This window comes from Anarhichas minor, unplaced genomic scaffold (assembly GCF_050575085.1).
Source record: "Anarhichas minor isolate MPS153535 unplaced genomic scaffold, ASM5057508v1 ptg000011l, whole genome shotgun sequence".
NCBI classification, from domain to species: Eukaryota; Metazoa; Chordata; class Actinopteri; order Perciformes; family Anarhichadidae; genus Anarhichas; species Anarhichas minor.
The window spans coordinates 13152935-13171349 of NW_027466457.1; the positions used below are offsets into that span (position 1 = coordinate 13152935).

General features: G+C 42.0%; 1 protein-coding gene across 1 annotated transcript in view; it reads left to right on the forward strand.

The window, feature by feature from the left end:
• cspg4 (chondroitin sulfate proteoglycan 4) overlaps positions 1-17374 on the forward strand; it is a 63051-nt gene extending 45677 nt beyond the window's left edge. Inside the window, exons 6-11 of the mRNA XM_076089987.1 lie at positions 1667-1843; positions 10352-10550; positions 10752-10883; positions 11923-12083; positions 14044-14227; positions 15507-17374. Coding sequence (XP_075946102.1) covers positions 1667-1843; positions 10352-10550; positions 10752-10883; positions 11923-12083; positions 14044-14227; positions 15507-17374 — 2721 coding nt within the window. The remainder of the gene's footprint in view (positions 1-1666; positions 1844-10351; positions 10551-10751; positions 10884-11922; positions 12084-14043; positions 14228-15506) is intronic.
• Positions 17375-18415: the final 1041 nt, after the last annotated feature.

An 18415-nucleotide genomic window follows, 5' to 3' on the forward strand; every position in this document is an offset into this window, starting at 1 on the left:
GATCCAGATAGGACTACAGGATTGAGAAACAACAACTCAGGGTGCTGGGATTTCTCTTCTGTATGCAGAAAGTCAACAGAGTTGACTCGGCTCAGCCGCAGGTGCTGTTTTCCGTCTAGCTCACTTGACACAGGATGACTAATTATTTTGTGCATCTGGTTCCCCTCAAGGTTTTGTCCCACATGGGAGATTCTCCTTGTTCATGTGCTGCTGCCAGACTTTAAGACCTGATTATAGCCTTTATCTCAAAACTTTGAAAGCATATATTATCTGTTTAGGGCAACAAAGGATATTGTGTTTACTGTACAGAAATAAAGGTCTGTTAGAACATAAACGTACTATCTTTTCTCATCTCCTAAAAACAAAGAGAGGAATTGTTTGACAATTTGGGATCTGCCTGTTAAATACTAGGCGATAGTCAGGAGACCGTTAGCTTAGCTTAGCACAAAGACTATAAGCAGGCTGAAACAGCGAGCCTGTCTCTGTCCAAACAACCAAGGGAAGGCGTATAAATAGCATTGCATTATAGTCTTTTCCTCCCACCATCATAATTAGTCTTTCTCACCTTCCATACTACGTCACTTGCTTTGAGCGTAGCATAGTCACACGTATGCATTTATATTGCAGAGGTTGCAGACTACATGACGTAAAATGACAAGAATGGCGTTGTCATTGCATGCTAACTGACAGATTGTCGTGTCATTCATAGACCATTTGGTGAGAGCGGGCTGGTCCAAAAAGAAATCCACCTACCAGCACCCCTGAAGTTCAAAGACACATCATATCCTGTTTGTTTAATCCCTATGAAAAACTGGGCAAGAAAAGACTAATCTTTATGCTAAGCTAGGCCAATTGTCTCTTGGCTAACTCTCGGCAAGAAAATGACAAACCATATTTACGTACCGTCTCACATTATCCGCGAATTGGGTATTCCTGTTTTGTTATTCTAAATGAAATGGATGTTTCTCACAGTTGGAATAACCTAAAAGATTTGAGTAAATCAACTTTTGCTTTAAAGAATAATCCACATGTATTGTGTATGGAGATAATAAGGGATAGAAAGTGATATTAATGGGAATTTTCTGCTTTCTGTAAAGTTAGTGGACTAATGAGAGACAGATTTATGAAATATTCAGGGTTTTAGTCCCAACGGCATATTATTGTTAGATTCTCCCTGTCTAGTAAACACCCATGTCTCAAACTTCACTTTGTAACGCAGTTTTTCTGTTAAAATGTTTTTCAAATTTGTAGTCTCCAGACCTCAGCTGAAATAATAAGATCCCCCAGAGCCACAAAAGACATTAAACATTATGTTTTCACAGGCTGAGTAGCACACCAGATAATTAGTAAAATTACTATTATGATTAAAATTATTTGAGTTCCCTGTGTCAGGGGACGGACAGCTATCTGAGAAGATATTATGCTCCAAAATATTTGAATCAAATTGAGAATTTAAGAATTTCAGATGGCAACAATGTCATGAATTTGGGTTTCTTCAGGTAAACCAGGATATGATGGCTAAAGCAGTGTTGCTTTAGAGAAACTGTAAAATGTTATACCAACGTTTAGGCCCACCCAGCCTCTGCCTATTTCATGTCGTTTCCTTCCATTCAGGTCTGATTCAGAATGGAGTGACAACTGGATCTTTTTTTTTTATCTTCCCCAGCTGAAACTTGGACACGTCTACTACATGCATGACAGCACCGAGAGCAAGGAGGACAGTTTTACACTCTCTGCCTCGGCTTATGAGATTGAGCGCCGGAGCCTCCCCGTCACCATCTCGGTGACTGTCACACCAGTCAACGATGAGCCGCCAAAACTGACGCGTAACACAGGACTGGAGGTAATGTTTTGCTTTTTGAAAGTGCATTTGCTGTTACTTTGAGCTGTCCTCCAACATACTCCGGCAAACGTTGCTGCTGTTGGAAAATGTTATAAAAAGTAAACTTTCAGTTTGTTGGATACTTTTTATTTTCCTTTAGTACATTTTAACTGATGAGAATTGAAGCTGGCCACAAATGTCACTTTGTGTAGGGGAAGCAAAGACCAAACTTTTTACTGCGACCTTTCAAAACAAGGGAGTACTTTATACTAAGAAGAAGAAACTGTGGAAAATATCTTGCTTCCTTCGAGGTTTATGTCAGTTGAAGTTTATTTCACGTTACCTTTTGCTTTTATTTGCTTATATTTTGCCTTTTTAATATGTTTTTTTATTTTTCTCCTGAAATATTCCGGAAAGAAGAACTAGTCCAACTTGTGCATGTGATTGACAGGCTGCAGGTGTTACCACCTGTTCCAGACTTTGCATGATTGGTCCGATGCCCAACCCACACAAAATTTGAGAAAATGTCAGATAAATAGCTTCGTCATGGTAATGAGAATCTGTCTTGTTGAAAAGAGGTTGATTTATTTAAAAAGTACTACCTCATAGTGCTTCAAGCTTTTTAACGCTTTGCGCTTCATCGTTATTTCCATTGATTCTCTGACAGAATTGATGAATTTAGTGTTTTTCTGCCAATTTAGAAATCCCAAGATATGCAAACAATCAAAAAGCCTTTTGTTTGAAGGAGCTCTTTCCCTTTAAGGGTCAAACTGATATAAAATCGTAATGAACTCTGAACTCTGAATGAACTTACTCGCATCTATAGCTTGAACTGTGGCTACAGCCCGCTGTCATGAATCCTGTATGAAGTGAGAGTTAAATTCACTTCATGCTGCAAGTACAATGAATGCAGGGAATTTTACTTAGACGTTGAAGGCTACTGACCTCACAGATGATGACGCACGCTGCAGCAGTACAGCAGTGGCCTCCGCAGCGTATTGTTTTTTTTATGAACAGCCGTGAAGTAGAAGTGAATTAGCATATTCTTAGCTTGACGGCTCCAAAATGTTGCAAATGAATCATGTACGCCACGTAAGTACAAGAAGACCGTGATTCATGAAAGCACTCAGTGCTGTCTTATACAGCATCTGTATGCATTTTAATGCAGTCTCAAATCTGCTGGTATCCAGTTTGCACTGGAACGGAGGGAACTTAGTATTGTTATCAAACTGAAGTATCCATGCACCTCAAATATTCAAGACTCCATACTTTCAACTTTCATAAAAATAACGATGTTTTAAAATGAAATATGTCTAATTTGGAAACATATTTCAGTTTGTATTTGGCTTTAGTTAATATCTTCTGATTTATCGTTGTCTTTTCACACAATATAACTGTGTAGCACTCTAACTGAGGAGTTTTATTTATCACAACGGGATTTCCCAATCTGACTTGCATTATTGCCCATCCCTAATTACCATAGTCCTGTAAAACACATCTGTTTATGTTAACTCAGCTTTGAAAGGGACATTTCATTCTCATTGTCAGGTTCATCGTTGTGTTTTCGGTTTCTTATTGAGCATGTTTAAATGCTTTAATATTCAAAAAACACATCATTTTTCTTATACCGTCTGTCTGAATATACCTGTATTCACCGTCGGTCTGAAACGCTTTGTTTTAGCGCCTGTCTCTTTAAGCCCACCTCCCAAAAAAGCCCAGTCTCCTCTGATTGGCTTGCGAGAAAAAGATGGTGCACCTTTGATTTAGAAGTATGTTGGAATCAATAGATCGACTCCAAACTGCATATTTACTGAAATAGACAACGTTTCATCCCTTGTGGGATCTGTCAGTTTAAAAGTGGAAACCACACTTTATATCAATGGGTTGATGGCTGGTGACAGGAGCGGTTAACCATCCAACACACGCAGGGTGATAAACGTCTCAGAACAAGTCCACAATGAAAGCTCTATCAAAATGCTCAATCTAACAATCCCCCAAAGTGGAGTTACAGAGACAATAATACATAAAATACATCGAGTTGATCCAAAGAGAATTCAAATGTATCTAAAATAATTTCCTTCATTGTGGATGGATCTCACTTATATTTCCTCTCTAACTAATAACACTCCATCCGTAAATAATTTCCCCACAACTATTAACCTTTGATGCAAATAGACAGATCTTCATTCAATCACCTTTATGTAATTCTCACATACAGTAGTTTGAGAGTGTGTTCGGGACACGCTTTCTTACTGACTCAGCCGTGAGAGATGAAAAAGTTTTGAAGGATCAACTAAGTAGATTGTGCTGTAAGAGTAGGCAGGCAGTTGGAAAGAGCCAGCAGTAATCAGCTCACAGAACTGGAAACCGACTGTGTCATTCAGCCCTCCCTGCTCTGCCTGCGGCTCCGCGTCTCCCTGGCAACCCATATTTTTGGAAAACCAAGATGGTCGACGAGACCACAGCTTTCTGGCAGAGCGAGGGCGGCATCCAATCCCTGCGCCTCCTCGGCTGCGGCTGCAGAATGTAACATAATGATATGTGGACGTCTCCCCGCACAGAGCCGGGGCTGGCCCAGCAAGCGGCACTTGGCTTGATTTAAAGCAGGAAGTGTGTGTGTGTGTGTCTGTAGTGACCTCTGCAGCAGATGATCAGACATGATGACGAACATGGCCGTGATCGGGCTCTGTTGAAGCTCACCGTTGATCCCAGTTGGCCCAGTCTGTAGGATGCAGCTGGTCTCGATTAGGGTTTACACTCGTCTGTGTGTCTGTCTGTCTGTCTGTCTGTCTGTCTGTCTGTCTGTCTGTCTGTCTGTCTTTATATATATATATGTACTGTATTTATAGCTCCATTGATAAACTATCGTCCGTCTTGTTGTTGCCTTTACTTCCCCACTCTCGAGTATAGAGTTAGAAAACACTCTGGTGTCCCCTGTACTTCCAAAATCAGCCAATATTTCGGATGCCCAGGCAGTGTGGGACCCAGCTTCAGACATCTGGCGCCCCTTCAGAGTCTCCAACATTTAAAACATGGTGGTATCCTGTTGAGTCATCAGCCAACTAAGTCATTCGCCTATGGCAGCTCCTTCATTACTGCCTCCAAAATGAAATATCAGCCATTGTGTCCAATGAAATTGAATTTGCAGCCCATCCTCCTTGGTGCTAAATGCATTGATTGTTATATAAACCATCAATTTGCAAGGCCATTTTCAGATTAGCTGGCCTAGATTGCTGGGTGCCTCACTGGAGTGTAGAGTAGGCTGATGGGGCCATCTAGTGCCTGGGATTGGGTTTTGCACTTTAAAAAAACTATTATAATCAGAACTTGTAGACAGATGCTTGAAACTAGGGTACTGTAAAATATTGAAACATTTGTATTATTTAAGAAGGCTGTCTTTGGTTTTTCTGTTTGGGAACTATTTTGTTTATTTGTTTGTTTATTGGTTAAGAACAATGTGCAAAACATGTATTGAACCAGATATGGCTAAAAGCTCATTGTCATCTGTATCCCCTGGGTGGAGTGCTGCGCAGGTTACGGATATAGAAGATCAGTTGTATCAAAACGTTAGGCTTCCTTAAAAGCTGATACAATAAAACACGGAAGAAACAAAACAAAAATTCACACCCACCATGAAACAACCAACAGAAGAACATCACTAAATGCCCACTAGGGAGCTCAGTCTCAGTCTCAGTGTCTCTTAACTCAATGACTACAGACCTGACTGTCCTTCAACCAAGTTTTCATATTTCTTCCAGTGAAAGGTGCATTTCAGCACAATAGCTAATGTCGGCAGTGTTGCCTACATGGTGATTATTATCCTCCTCAGCATGTACATCACAAACCAGTGTCATCATTTGTGTCAAAAAGAGCTATGAGAAAGCACTGCCTCATCATCATCAGCTGCTCAGACGTATTCGTCATGTTTTGATTATTAAATGGAAAGTCATTTATAATAGCAAGAAGCTACAAAAACAGTCAAAGGCCTTATACTGTAACTCTGCTGGCGTTTTCAACCTCCATGCACTGTTTGGTATATTTATTTGCCATTAGCTTCAATGTAAATTAACTATTGACAAATTATTTGCACAAAAGCAATTCAACGATAGAAATAGATGCCATTTGCCACATGCTCTAAACAGAAAATTCTAAGCGGATGTCTCTCTTGTTTAGGCTATTGTGCATTCTTCAGAAAATGAAGTCATTATCTGCAGTTGAGAGTGCCTGTGGTAGACAGACCGTTCCTTTATATTAAGATAGAAGAAGAGAATAGTATTGGATTCTGTTCATTGCAATTAGATTGAGAGCTTCTCCCGAGCTGCTATTTCTAACTCATACTTCTCACCAAATGGAGTTGGAGTTCCTCATGTGCTGTGCTATAAGAACATACCCAGAACTTGTTGGGTCTTATAAGTGCTGACCTGGAAAATGCTGCTTTTTGATTTCTTACACCCGGAACAAATTGCAGAATTCCCTGATTATTACAAAAAGAGAAACTTACTGTAACACCTCAACGTCTTGTTCTAGCAAACCCCCAGTGGTTTGGCTCCTGCGGTGATGTACAGGTGCTCTTCACTTGACATCACGGCTGGAAGTGGTTGCAGGTGCTGCAGAGCACACCTCTGACCACACCGAACCACTCCCAGCGGGGGTGCTGAGTGTGGTCAAAGGAAATAGGCTTGAAACTTTCAACTGGCGGTGACAGCGACAAACTGCTTTTCAGACTTGTTTTAAGTTACTCTCTTCCAGGAATCTGACAGAGAACCTGATTTAAGTTTGTGATTATATTTTTACTCTTAACAAATGTAACCATGGTGGAGGTGACTAGAAGCTTTTGTCTTGAAGCTGTGGTGTTATAAGTTTCTTGAAATGAAGACCATATTTTCTGTTGCCTGTTGAAAGGAGATTGTTCCCGCCCTCAGTCTTCTACAGCTTCTGCTCTGTTAGTATAGTGGTGGGAGAATAATGCTTCTTAATGCTGAGAAATTGGCCAGGTGGGTGACACAGTTATCAGCGAAGTCATCTCTGCATATCATACCACCTTCTCACATCTCTCTCAATAAGGAGGAAGGATAAAACAGAGGGAAGGGAAAGCATCGGTCTTGTTTATGGTGCAATAGTGGGTGTCCTGTCTTAAAAAAAACAGATCCACTTCCGTCCCATGAGTCCAGATTTGGCTCCAATTGCTCAACTCATTCTCATTGCAACTCGTCACCTATTGACGCTTTGTCAGACCCCTTGGCATCACATTCTATTGCACTGGGTAGCCCAGTGCATGGTTACAGTGAACAAAAACACTTGCTTAAGTTTTGCCAAAAAAAGACACTTAGGTAGGTTTAAGAAAAACATCATGGTTGGGCTTAAAATAAGTATGCAAACTAAGTAAAACCTAAACAATGTAACACAAGTACAGAAAACGCATCACAAATATTACTTACATAACTGTGGGACACAAAAACCGAAAGTCCTGCATTTTTTTGACACATCCTCTTCTTTCCAAAAACGATTTTTTTTTTTCATTCTTTATATTACGTCATCACACTCCCAGAGCACTTTCTCTGATCGTCTAATAATGAGGTGGATGGGTTCAAATTGTAGTTGCTTGAAAGCCCGGCGCGTCCCTCACAGACACTGAAGGGTGCCTTGTGTGTTGGTTTCAGACGTCGAGCGGCGTGACAAAGAGTCGACATATGACTCGCTGGAAATGAGAACGAGCTGAATTGTTTGCGTTCAGTCTCCCGGGTGTGCTCCCAGACAAACTATCAGTTTCTGCTCCCTGACATGTAAACTGCCTCGAGGAAGTAGGGATTCTCCAAGGCCTGATATCACAGGTTCTCAGGAGGCTTCAACAACAGAGTGGACAAAATGCTACCCTGTTTGTTAATGTAGGCTGGTGTGTTGCTGTTGTCAGTTGTGCAAAATAACTTTGTAAACTATCAGTGGCTTTAAGTGATGCAGTAGGATGATGTGATTCTCTTCCTCTGAAGATAAAACGCCACCTATACCGAGCTCATCGACGCAGGTTACCCCCATTCTGTCATGGAAGTGTCTGACACATGAAAGGTTATTGTTCCCAGAGGTAACAAGTCTCTGCGGGTATCTCGTGTGCAGCAGCTCCAGTGGAATCACGGTGTGAGCTGCTGACATCTGGTATCAATCTTTCACAGATTCCAGCGAAACTCTTTAGATACAGGTGATGCACTCTAGGAGGGCGTAGCTGGGGTCCCAGCTGTCTGGAAATACGAACAGCAGGCCTCAATCCCCTCCAAACTGATGGTCCAGGGATAATCCCAAATGTAGCTGCTTTACCTCCAAAACATCAGCGCCTCTGCTCTCCACACCCTGGCACACAAGGTGGCCCAGTAAAGCATTTACAGTAAATGACTATCGTCAGTGTAAAATGGGGCTAAATACACATTTAATTACAGTCGTTTAAATCATGATGAAACAACTGATATATGTCATTTAGGCTTCTAAAAATGTACCTTTCAACCAGATTTAGTCTGGTTAACTTAGACCTCTCGACATACTTTAACCTGTGAATCAGTGCTCATCCTGTGTGAACAAGCTTGTACACAACAGTCACATTTGATTATCCTCATCCTATTTTTTGCTGGAACGCCATGCAGCCGATATACTGCTACATCCAACCAGGATGGCCACAGAGTGTAAGTGGTTCGCATATAGTCTATGTTACTTATGTGTCTTTTGTATACAAACTCAGCGTGCACACACATGAAATTCCGAGTCAAGACTTTCTGAGGCTACTTTAAATTACCTCTGCAGGCAAGACCATTTAGTACAAGACCACGCAGCAGCAGAACCTCTGTGTAAAACAGCCCTTCTTGTCTGTAGAGTCATCAGCAGTCATAAAAGTTCTCATTTGAAAGGAACAAAGGCACAAACTACCAGCAACAAAAAAACACAAAGTGTGTTAGGGTGGATTATGGCTTTGAACTGTTGATGCTGTGTCATCGTGATAGATCTTTGATGGAGTGTCAAACTAAATCGGAGGAGCAGCAGGGGAAACTAAATTATACACAATTGTTGTACTGAAACAGTCTAGATGGGTTTAAAATACCAGGGACGACACAGAGGACCCAAAGAGACGGCAATTGTGTTGCTTTCACAACAACTCCGGAACATAAAGAATAAAGAGAATGTAGCTCACTTTGAAAGTGAGAAAAAAGGAGGGATGTCTTTCCGACCACCACTTTGGTCAAGAATGGAATACCTCAACAACTATTTACTAACTTCTCCACTAGCGCCAACATCTATGGGGCCCATAATCGAAGCATTACTGTATGCAAATGTGGTGGAGTGCTGTGGAACTGTTTCTCAATCTGTGTGTGCATAATCTGTGTGAAAAAGAATCTTTGAATGCGTACTTAGATTGGTTAATGTCTACTGGAATCTGCAAATGTGTATTCAAATCCGCGAATGCGATTTTTGATTCCCCTCCTTGCTATCTTGGTACTATATTGCTTTCAACTAAATCATCACTTTCCAGATCTATGTTTAGATCACATAGCCTACAGTGTAAACTCAAATACTAAATTAAGTATTTAGGCTGCTATTACAGGAAATTACAAAGAAAGCTCTCCCTAAAGCGCTTGATCGCTGTAGGTGATGTACCATCATGTATTCTGGCTTGCTTTTACTGTTTGGCGGTGCATTTTCAAATTCCCATGGAAAACTGAATATGTAGGCAATGTGACATCACACACAGGTGTGGCACAGCTTTGATAACAGCAGAAATAGCAGCGACATTTTCTACAATTCAACAACACGTTTTTACGTTTTTTTTTAAGCAGCTTAACTCTTGCAGTTTAGGAAATTAGTGAGAGAAACTGGACTCACCAAATAAGTCAATTATACATGGATGATGTGTGCTCGTGTGTAGCATACATGGCATGAATTAACTTCTAAATATAACTGGCTCTCAGTGATTGACACCTGAAGCTTTCATATCCACAACTGAATCTTCTGCTCCCCTCCTCCTGCCGGAAGGCTTCTTGCTCTTCACCCTGAGTCTTGAGAAAGAGAGAGGTATCAGAGGTCGAACGGCTTTCCGGATCGATATGTGCCTCTTATTGTAGGGCACCCTCGGCTCAGTCTCCCAACTGATTCCAGCTATTTAAGAATGTCTTTCTGGGGATCTGGCCCATTTCTTTCAATTAATGCTCCTTTCAGCCAGCCGACCATTAGAAGTCCATTATAGCCCATCCACCCAGGGAGAGTCATTCAGCATGCGCTGCTGTGCTCCATCTTCTGATAACAGGAGCGCCCTCGACTGCCACGGAGAAATAATTAACCTTTTAAATTGTTTCTTTGGGGGTGACTGTTTGTACGGTGGCTTTTGTACTTATCTTCTTTTTATTTTAATCATTTGTTTTCTTCCTTTTGGTTGGTTTCTTATTGTCTGTTTCTGTTTCTTCTGCAATGGCTTCAGACCAACATTAATATACAGCATCATAATGTCTTTTATGCACAACGCATCTCTCTCTCTCTCTCATATATGTGCCACAGGTTCTTGCTGGTGAGGAAGCTGATATCACCTCCAGCATGCTGAACACTGAGGACGCCGATACTGTTGCAGAGGAACTGGTTTACCACGTTGAGGTGCCAACCAGTGGTATGGTGGCGTTGAAAGAGGCGCCCGAAGAGGGCATCCTAAATTTCACACAGGCTCACATAAACAAAGGGGAGGTCATCTTCATTCACGAGGGTGAGGCCACTGAAATGTTTTTGTTTTTTTTCTTATTAGTATATTGACTGTAAGTCGGCCTCTATATTGGACTGTTGATATTACAACATCATTGTTTAAATCATGTTCTACACAAGAAGAAGTCACTGCCAGTGATCAACTACGGTTCTGAAACCCCCCAGAGGCATGTTGTGTCACATCCAAACTCCTCTGCTCTTCCAGGTGAGGAGTCTGGTGGTTTCAGCTTCACGGTGACAGACGGCGAGCACACGTCTCCTCTCTACCGATTCGTCGTCACAGCCAGGCCTCTCACCATCACCATGGTAACGCAGGAGGAGCTCATGGTATTTCCAGGTAAAATGTCAAAAAATCCTTTGAGATGTCAAGCCCTGGAGACGGCAGTGATTGGAGGATTGTGACGGATTAGCGGTCAATAGTTCAGCCCAGTCACTGCTACAGCTCCTTTTTTTGTGTCTATGTCAGATAGAAAACATGGTCAAAGAGAAAAAAAGAAGCAGAAAATGATGTAGTTTGTCCAATGCTTTAAGTGCAGATAACAAAAACATAAACGAATTTGCTCTCTCAAAATTTTCTAGCCAGTTGTTTTAAAGACATTTATTATGTTTATCTGAAACAATGGTTAAGTAGCACAAGTAGAGGAAAGTCATAAAGCCAGCAAACACTCTGATTAATGTCAGCTACACAATATCTTTGCTAAAATAAGCCACTACAAGCTAAACACAACATTCAAAGTTGGCCCCTCCTCAACGGCATGTGGCCAGCGTTTCAAAGCCAACCCCAGATTCACACCGGTATCGGAACCAGCTTTGCCCGATTGGCGCTTTGCCTCTTTATATTTGCGTCTTTTCAGAGCTGCACTTTAAATCTGTATAGCTTCCATCTCGGAAGCGCACTTACGATACGGCACCTGGTACAGGCAGAGGTAGATAAAGACACCTCCACACACTTCCAGTCGGTCAATACCTTGTCTTTAGGAAAATCTTCCGATGCACCAAAGAGAAGTTGTTTTGTTGTTAGTAAATACTGTATTCTTAGAGGATAACTTCCCCAGATGAAACATTTGACAAGTGAAACTACTTCCTGAGTGTCAGCGCAGACTATAACCTCACCTCTATTCTCAACAAACTTTACTTTCACGCATGATAAAGGAGATGAGTTGTCACATTTTTGAAACCACGAATATCATTTTGGAATGAAACTCTCCCCATCAGGAAGCTCTTCTGCACAGTAATGTGCATGAATTACTGTAACCGCTAAAGCTTTTGGCAATTCTAGACTCTGTTCAATTTTACAAGCTCAACAACACTTCCAAGAGGCCATTTTCCACAGCACTCAGAGGACGGTGTGTGTGTGTGTGTGTGTGTTTTCACAGGAACAAGGCAGTCTATCACGAGTGCCAATCTGGGGGCTGTGACCAATGAGGATGGCAATGAGATAAGCTACTCTCTTATCCGCCCACCTCGTTTGGGAAGACTGATCCTGGCCAATGACAGGAACCAGTATGAGGAAATTACCCGCTTCTCACAAACACAGGTAATTACTTTTGTGCGTGTGCGACGCTAAATGTGTGTATTTCCAGGATACATTTCCTTTAGGAGACATTTAACTAATTTCCCCCTCCACCCTTCATAAAAGGAACGTTCTACATTCGCTTTTAATGATTATATTATAAATTATTAGTTATACGGTAAAAAGTCAAAGAGTTGAACAGATTAAAGGAAGAAAAACAATGTGAAAGAATAAAGAAATTCCAGGAAGAGCAAAGGAAAAAGCATATTTTGATGGATTTTTTTTTGAACAGTCAGTTACATGAGGGAGCACTGTAAAGGCAACTATTACTCATTTTCTTCTTTTTAAATAAATCCTCTCCTCTTTCACATTTAGCATTCCTATTAATGGCAGGTTTCTTTTACTAAGCAGACGTAGCTGTTCAATGCCCTCCAGTTGTCCTCTGCAGAGACCATCAAACAGACATATGAGAAGACATAATTCCACTTTTATGCATAAAAGTGAAGCTAATCCTCCTTTCAGCACAAACTGGTGCTGAAGATCTCACTTGTCTGAATGTCTCAATGTTGTACATTTATATGAGGCATCAACATGTTCCTCTTCTTCACCAGCAGGGGGCCTCATTGCCTTTGTGGCATTGTGATGTTTAGGGTCAGCATTAGCATCAGCTGCATTCATGCTGATAAAGGTTTTGAGTTTTTACCCTGGAGGATTTTTAATGTATGTTAAGATTGTGTGACTGCAGTCTTGCATTTTATTTTATTAATGTTAAATAAATAAATCTCTGTCTAAACTGCTGAAGGTAGTGGACAGGGTTGGAGACGGTTTTAATAGACACAGGGGGCGCAGGCACTTTATTGAAACATTTTTTATTTCTTACACCACATTTGGCAAAGTAACCTTAAAGTAAGTAGAAATACTCAGATTACATGCAAGAAAAAGAAAAGAATATTCCAGGCACTCAGAGTCCTGGAATATAATTAAAGGCTTTATGTTTTTAATAGTTTACGCCAATTCTTTTTCATAATCCTTCATCATAGTTTTGCCCCCTTATTTACAAAGACTTTTGTGTTTTTAGTGGAATTTTACTTATTGTCTGTGAAGCAAAGAGGCACTTCTATTTCAGTTTACTCAGATTACATAACCAAATATCCAGATTATGTTAAAAAAAAAAGATGAATTGATGGTATTTTTAGCATTTACTGGATTTGGTTTAGGATTATGACACAACATGACCTTGTAGTAGCACTACACATTGCTTCATAGGGTAAGTGTGTGTCTGCCATGGCAGCAGTGTGTTCTCACTCTCGTTTCTGTCTGATTTCCATCGCTGACGTCTGACTGTGCTTGGATGAGCATGAGAATAAATTCTTTCCCTGCAAACTGCTCTGTTTCCATTGTGACAGAAGATCGAACACTAAGTCGAGCTGAAAACATGATTCGATGATTTGAGTTATTCAGTTATTGAGTTAAGCATGAACGCTTGGTTGCTTGGCATGGTCGTGTGTGTGTGTGTGTGTGTGTGTGTGTGTGTGTGTGTGTGTGTGTGTGTGTGTGTGTGTGTGTGTGTGTGTGTGTGTGTGTGTGTGTGTGTGTGTGTGTGTGTGTGTGTGTGAGAGAGAGAGAAGAGTTGAGTTTAGGACACAGAGTGACCTCAGAGAGCAAACACAGGCCGTCATATTCCGGTTCTCAAACCCGGATCCCAGTATACAGCTCAGCCAAACCACTGCTGCAGTCATTAGAGTTCCCATCTTACTGAGGTTCTTACAAATTTCAGAGGAAAAAATAGAAAGAAAGTATTAAAGCGAACTAAGAAGTCTTTGTCTTCCAAATCACTCAAGTCAAAACAAATAAAAAGTAATTAACAATCAAGCTGATATTGACCAGATATTGAAAGATAAAATCCTGTAGTTGATGATATAGTAGAAAATTAAGAGTTTTGAACGGCTCATCATCTTCTAATTTTGTTTCCCCTGACACACAGCTGGAGTCAGGAGTGGTCTACTATGAGCACCAGATACCCGAGGAGCCTTTTTGGGTGGTGAGGGACTCCGTAGACCTAACCCTGTCATCCCAACCGGCCCCTGATGTCCGTCACATCCTGCCCATCACCATCTCTTACTATGCTGCTCACAGAAACATCTCCTCACAGCTGTGGAAGAACAAAGGTACAAGCTAATATCGAAATCTAAATACATTTCTAAATGAACTGTTTCTCACCTTTATTTAACTGGGACATCCCTTGAGGTATAAATCTCTTTAACAAAGGGGACCTGGCCAAGACAGCACACAGTTTAAATAGAAATAAAACACACCAGAAAGGGAAAACAAATCACTGAACACACAAGGAGGAGACTGAATACGGCTCAAATAAAGCAATTACATGACTTGAAATACAGCATGGCTTGAACACAATTGTTGTTATTGTGTAAAGATTTCCACAGATGTTGAGAGGCAGAGATGAGTGGCTAAGCCAAGCCCCATTAGAGGGCTCCACCTAAAATAATAGCAGTAGAGTTACAATGGTGAGATACTGTTTTCACCAGCTGTAGCCATGTTTTAAACACGTCAGATCTGTGTTTGATTATTTATTTATTCATACAGCGTTGATAGGCTGAGCACACATTATCTTTCATACTTTGTTAACCTGCTACAGTACAGTTTGGGTGAAGTATCACTTTCAATTTCTATAGTTTTATTTATTTTGACCCCAAAAAGTTGTTTTTGAGGATACGTACATTTGCCAGGCTGTAAGTGGTACCCTTGATAGAGTGGTGCAGGGATTTTGTTGTTTTGGAGGCCAACCTGGATGTTAGCATTGCCCTGGTCCCCTCGACAGAAAGCCAATAGGATTTTTCCATTGGATTTTGGATTATTGTAGAAAATAACCTCTGTGCAAACAAAGGTTTGTTATACTTATGCGACACATTTAGTTCAGCAAGATCATTTTCACAAAAAACACCACTTTCTGGGAAGCGTAAATGTAATCATCATAAGTACAAAGCTAACGTTAGGCTATGAACAAATTGCAGCTTCCAACTTTCGATTTCACACGTTTACCTTTTCTACAAAAGCCTTTTCTCTTAGTGTGACCTGATCTAGCTTGTGGTCATGGCTGTGTCAATTGCCAGTCTCAAAATCTAAATCTACAAGTTGGAAAGTTGTAGTTTGCAAGAGCACAACAAGGCTGTAAAGATTATTTTTGGTACAATATATGTACAATCATTTCTTATTGGCTGAATAGTCGACATAGTCATACAGGGACTTATTACCTCTGCTTCCTTTTGCTGCCTAAACAATACGCCCCTGCTCTGTCTGTGTATCCTATGGTGCCAACAGCATAAATGTACTGTGCTGCATTATTAAATATCGACAGGAGACAGCCAAAACTAAAGAGAAAGTATATTTGAAAACTGAATTATTTATTTTTGTATTGTTTCTGCTCAGGTTTGGAAATTGTGCAAGGCCAGAGGAAAGCCATTGATGAATCAATTATCGATGCCTCCAACCTTCTGGCTAGCTTACCTGAAGTTGAGCGGGACGATGTGGATGTGGTTTTTGAGATCAAGCGTTTCCCTGACCACGGTCGTATCACCCTGGGTGGTCAGGACCTGCCCCGTAATGCCCCATCCTTCACGCAAGAAGATGTTACACGAGGAATGCTGGAGTATCTCCACGATGACTCAGGGGCTCCTTCTGACAGCTTCTCTTTCAGAGCCCGTCTAAAGTCTGAGGGTCAGGGTTTGGCCCCACCTGCCGACGCCGTGGTCCTGGAGGAGATATTTAACATCTCAATCAAACGGCGCGGCTCTGACTCCCCTGAACTAGTCACTATAGACATGCTCTTGGAGGTTCTTCAAGGCTCCATGACCCTTTTGTCTCAGAAGCATCTTAACACTCAAGACGAGGACAGTCCGCCAGATGAGGTGCACTTCAAAGTGACCAAAGCCCCCACCAACGGCCGACTGGTTGACTCCCTCACAATGGACCCCATCTCTGGGTTCACACAGGAGATGGTCAATCGTGGGCAGGTGGGCTTCTTCAGCGATGGCAGCCTTGCCGGTGGCTTTATGGAATTCATTGTGTCAGATGGAGAACACCAAACAGAGCCACACACGCTCCACATCGGCGTCCTTGCTCGCACCTTGTTTCTTGACAAAGCTCCTGAGATCAAGGTGAAGCAAGGCGATGATGAGACCCTGGTGACTGAGGAGATGTTGAGAGCCACTACCGGGGGCCCTGTTGAGGAGGACATCCTTTACAAGATCACAAGTGTACCTAAGTATGCAGCTGTCATGGTAGATCGGCAGCCTACATCCGCCTTCACCCAGACACAGATCAAAGAAGGCAGAGTTAGTGTCCGCTTCGTTAAGTCCACTTCACCTCGAGACAGTGTTGCATTTGTAGCCCGTAGCAGGGCTGCTAATGTCTCCTCTGTCCTCAACATCACAGTCCAGCCTCTGGCCAACATCGCTCAGGATCCCCTCTTACCCCAAGGTGCTCTTGTCCAATTGGACAGGAAGCTTCTGGATGCAACTCCCCTGGCAAACAAGACCAGAACCTCCCCGACATTCACTGTCATCCAACAGCCCCGCGGGGCTCGCTTTGTGAGGTCTGGAGGTCCTGATGCAGGTCAACCAGTGGACACATTCAGCCAGAAGGAGCTGGACGAGGGGCGAGTAGCTATGGAAATCCTGAATAGCGCTTCTGGATCACGAGGCAGTGTCAGTCAGGACGAGGCCCGCTTCCTGCTCAAAGCCCATGGGGTCCCTCCAGCAGAATGTGTGCTTTCCTTCCAGACCGGCCCCTACAATGCTTCTGGGGTCTACCCTGCCACTCTGTTGAGGATTCCCTCAGAAGCCTCACCGAAGGACAGTAATGACCTCCCTGGCGCTGGGTCCCCTCGTTCCACTTCCGCTAGCCCCCGCTGGAGGGGCAACATGGACTGGCCCCACGGGGATGTACCCACAACAACATCTTCAGGCTCTAGATCCAACGGGAAATCATATGTTTCCAGGCGCAGCAACTTCTGGTCTATTCTCATTCCAATCCTAGTAATCCTTCTCCTCTTGCTGCTGGCAGCCATCTTGGCCTACTACCTGATCCGTAAAAACAAGACAGGCAAGCACGACGTCCAGACCGCAGCATCCAAGCCTAAAAACGGAGAGGTGGCCAGCGCAGAAACCTTTCGCAAAACTGACCCAGCCAATAACATCCCCATGTCCAACATGGACTCCAAAGACGCAGACCCGGAGTTGTTGCAGCACTGTCGGACAACGAACCCGGCCTTGAAAAAGAACCAGTACTGGGTCTGAGACACTTTGAGATAAGACACAGAGGGAGGTGATCCTCAAGTGTTTGGAAGTCACCTCAAATCATTCCTCTCAGTATGAAAGACCTCTTGCCACACCAGTTCAAATGGAAATTATGTTTTGACACCATTTATTATGAACTTATCTCAACATAGCTGTGGACAAATTCTCAGGCAATGAAACACTGAATACTTATTGGCAAAGAAAGAGGCACTTGCTTATCTAAGGTGGGTCAGGCCATGTCTATTTATTTTAGTTTTATCATTCCTCTTGTCAAAGGGCACAAACAAAGACATAAACATGCCATGTGTTTGCAAACTGTATCGTGGGAGTGCTCTGTCATTGTATTCCATTTGATAATATAGGCCAATATTATTCATTTCATTGGATAGGTGATATAAAGTCTTTGTGATGTTTTGAATTTAGTTTTTGATTCATCGGGAAAGTTGATAAGCCTTGTACATAGATGATGAGGTAAATATATGCTGTATTATCGAGAAGTTGAAAAACATGCCTCTTTGTATTTTCTCTTTTATTTTCTCAATATTTTTAAGGTACCGTTGGATTATGTTTCTCAGGGCTAAATTCAGTTTAAAGGAATAGTACAACATTTTGGAAAATAAATGAATTCACTTTCTTTTCAGAGAGTTACTGCAGATTAACAGAATTATTCCACTCCAATATTTGTCTGTTACACTCAAAGCTACAGCAAGGAGACATTAACTTAGCTGAATCTAAGGGGGAAACATCGAGGCTGGTTCCATCCAAAGGTAAAGAATATCCACTTTCAAGAGCCTCGAAAGCCCGTTCTCACTCCCAACTTGTCAGATACTGCGGCTTGGTCAGTCGTCCTATGCATCAAAGTATGACTCTTAACGCGGCCATAGATATGGCGGGAGGAACTGAGGAAGTTAGGTTACGCAATATATAGAGCTACAAACTCTGTTTGGGGGAAAAAAATGGATGGGTCAAACAAACACAGAGCTTTCACCCAGGAGACTGGTGTTTACTTTAACGTGTTACCACAAGGCAAAGTATTATGGC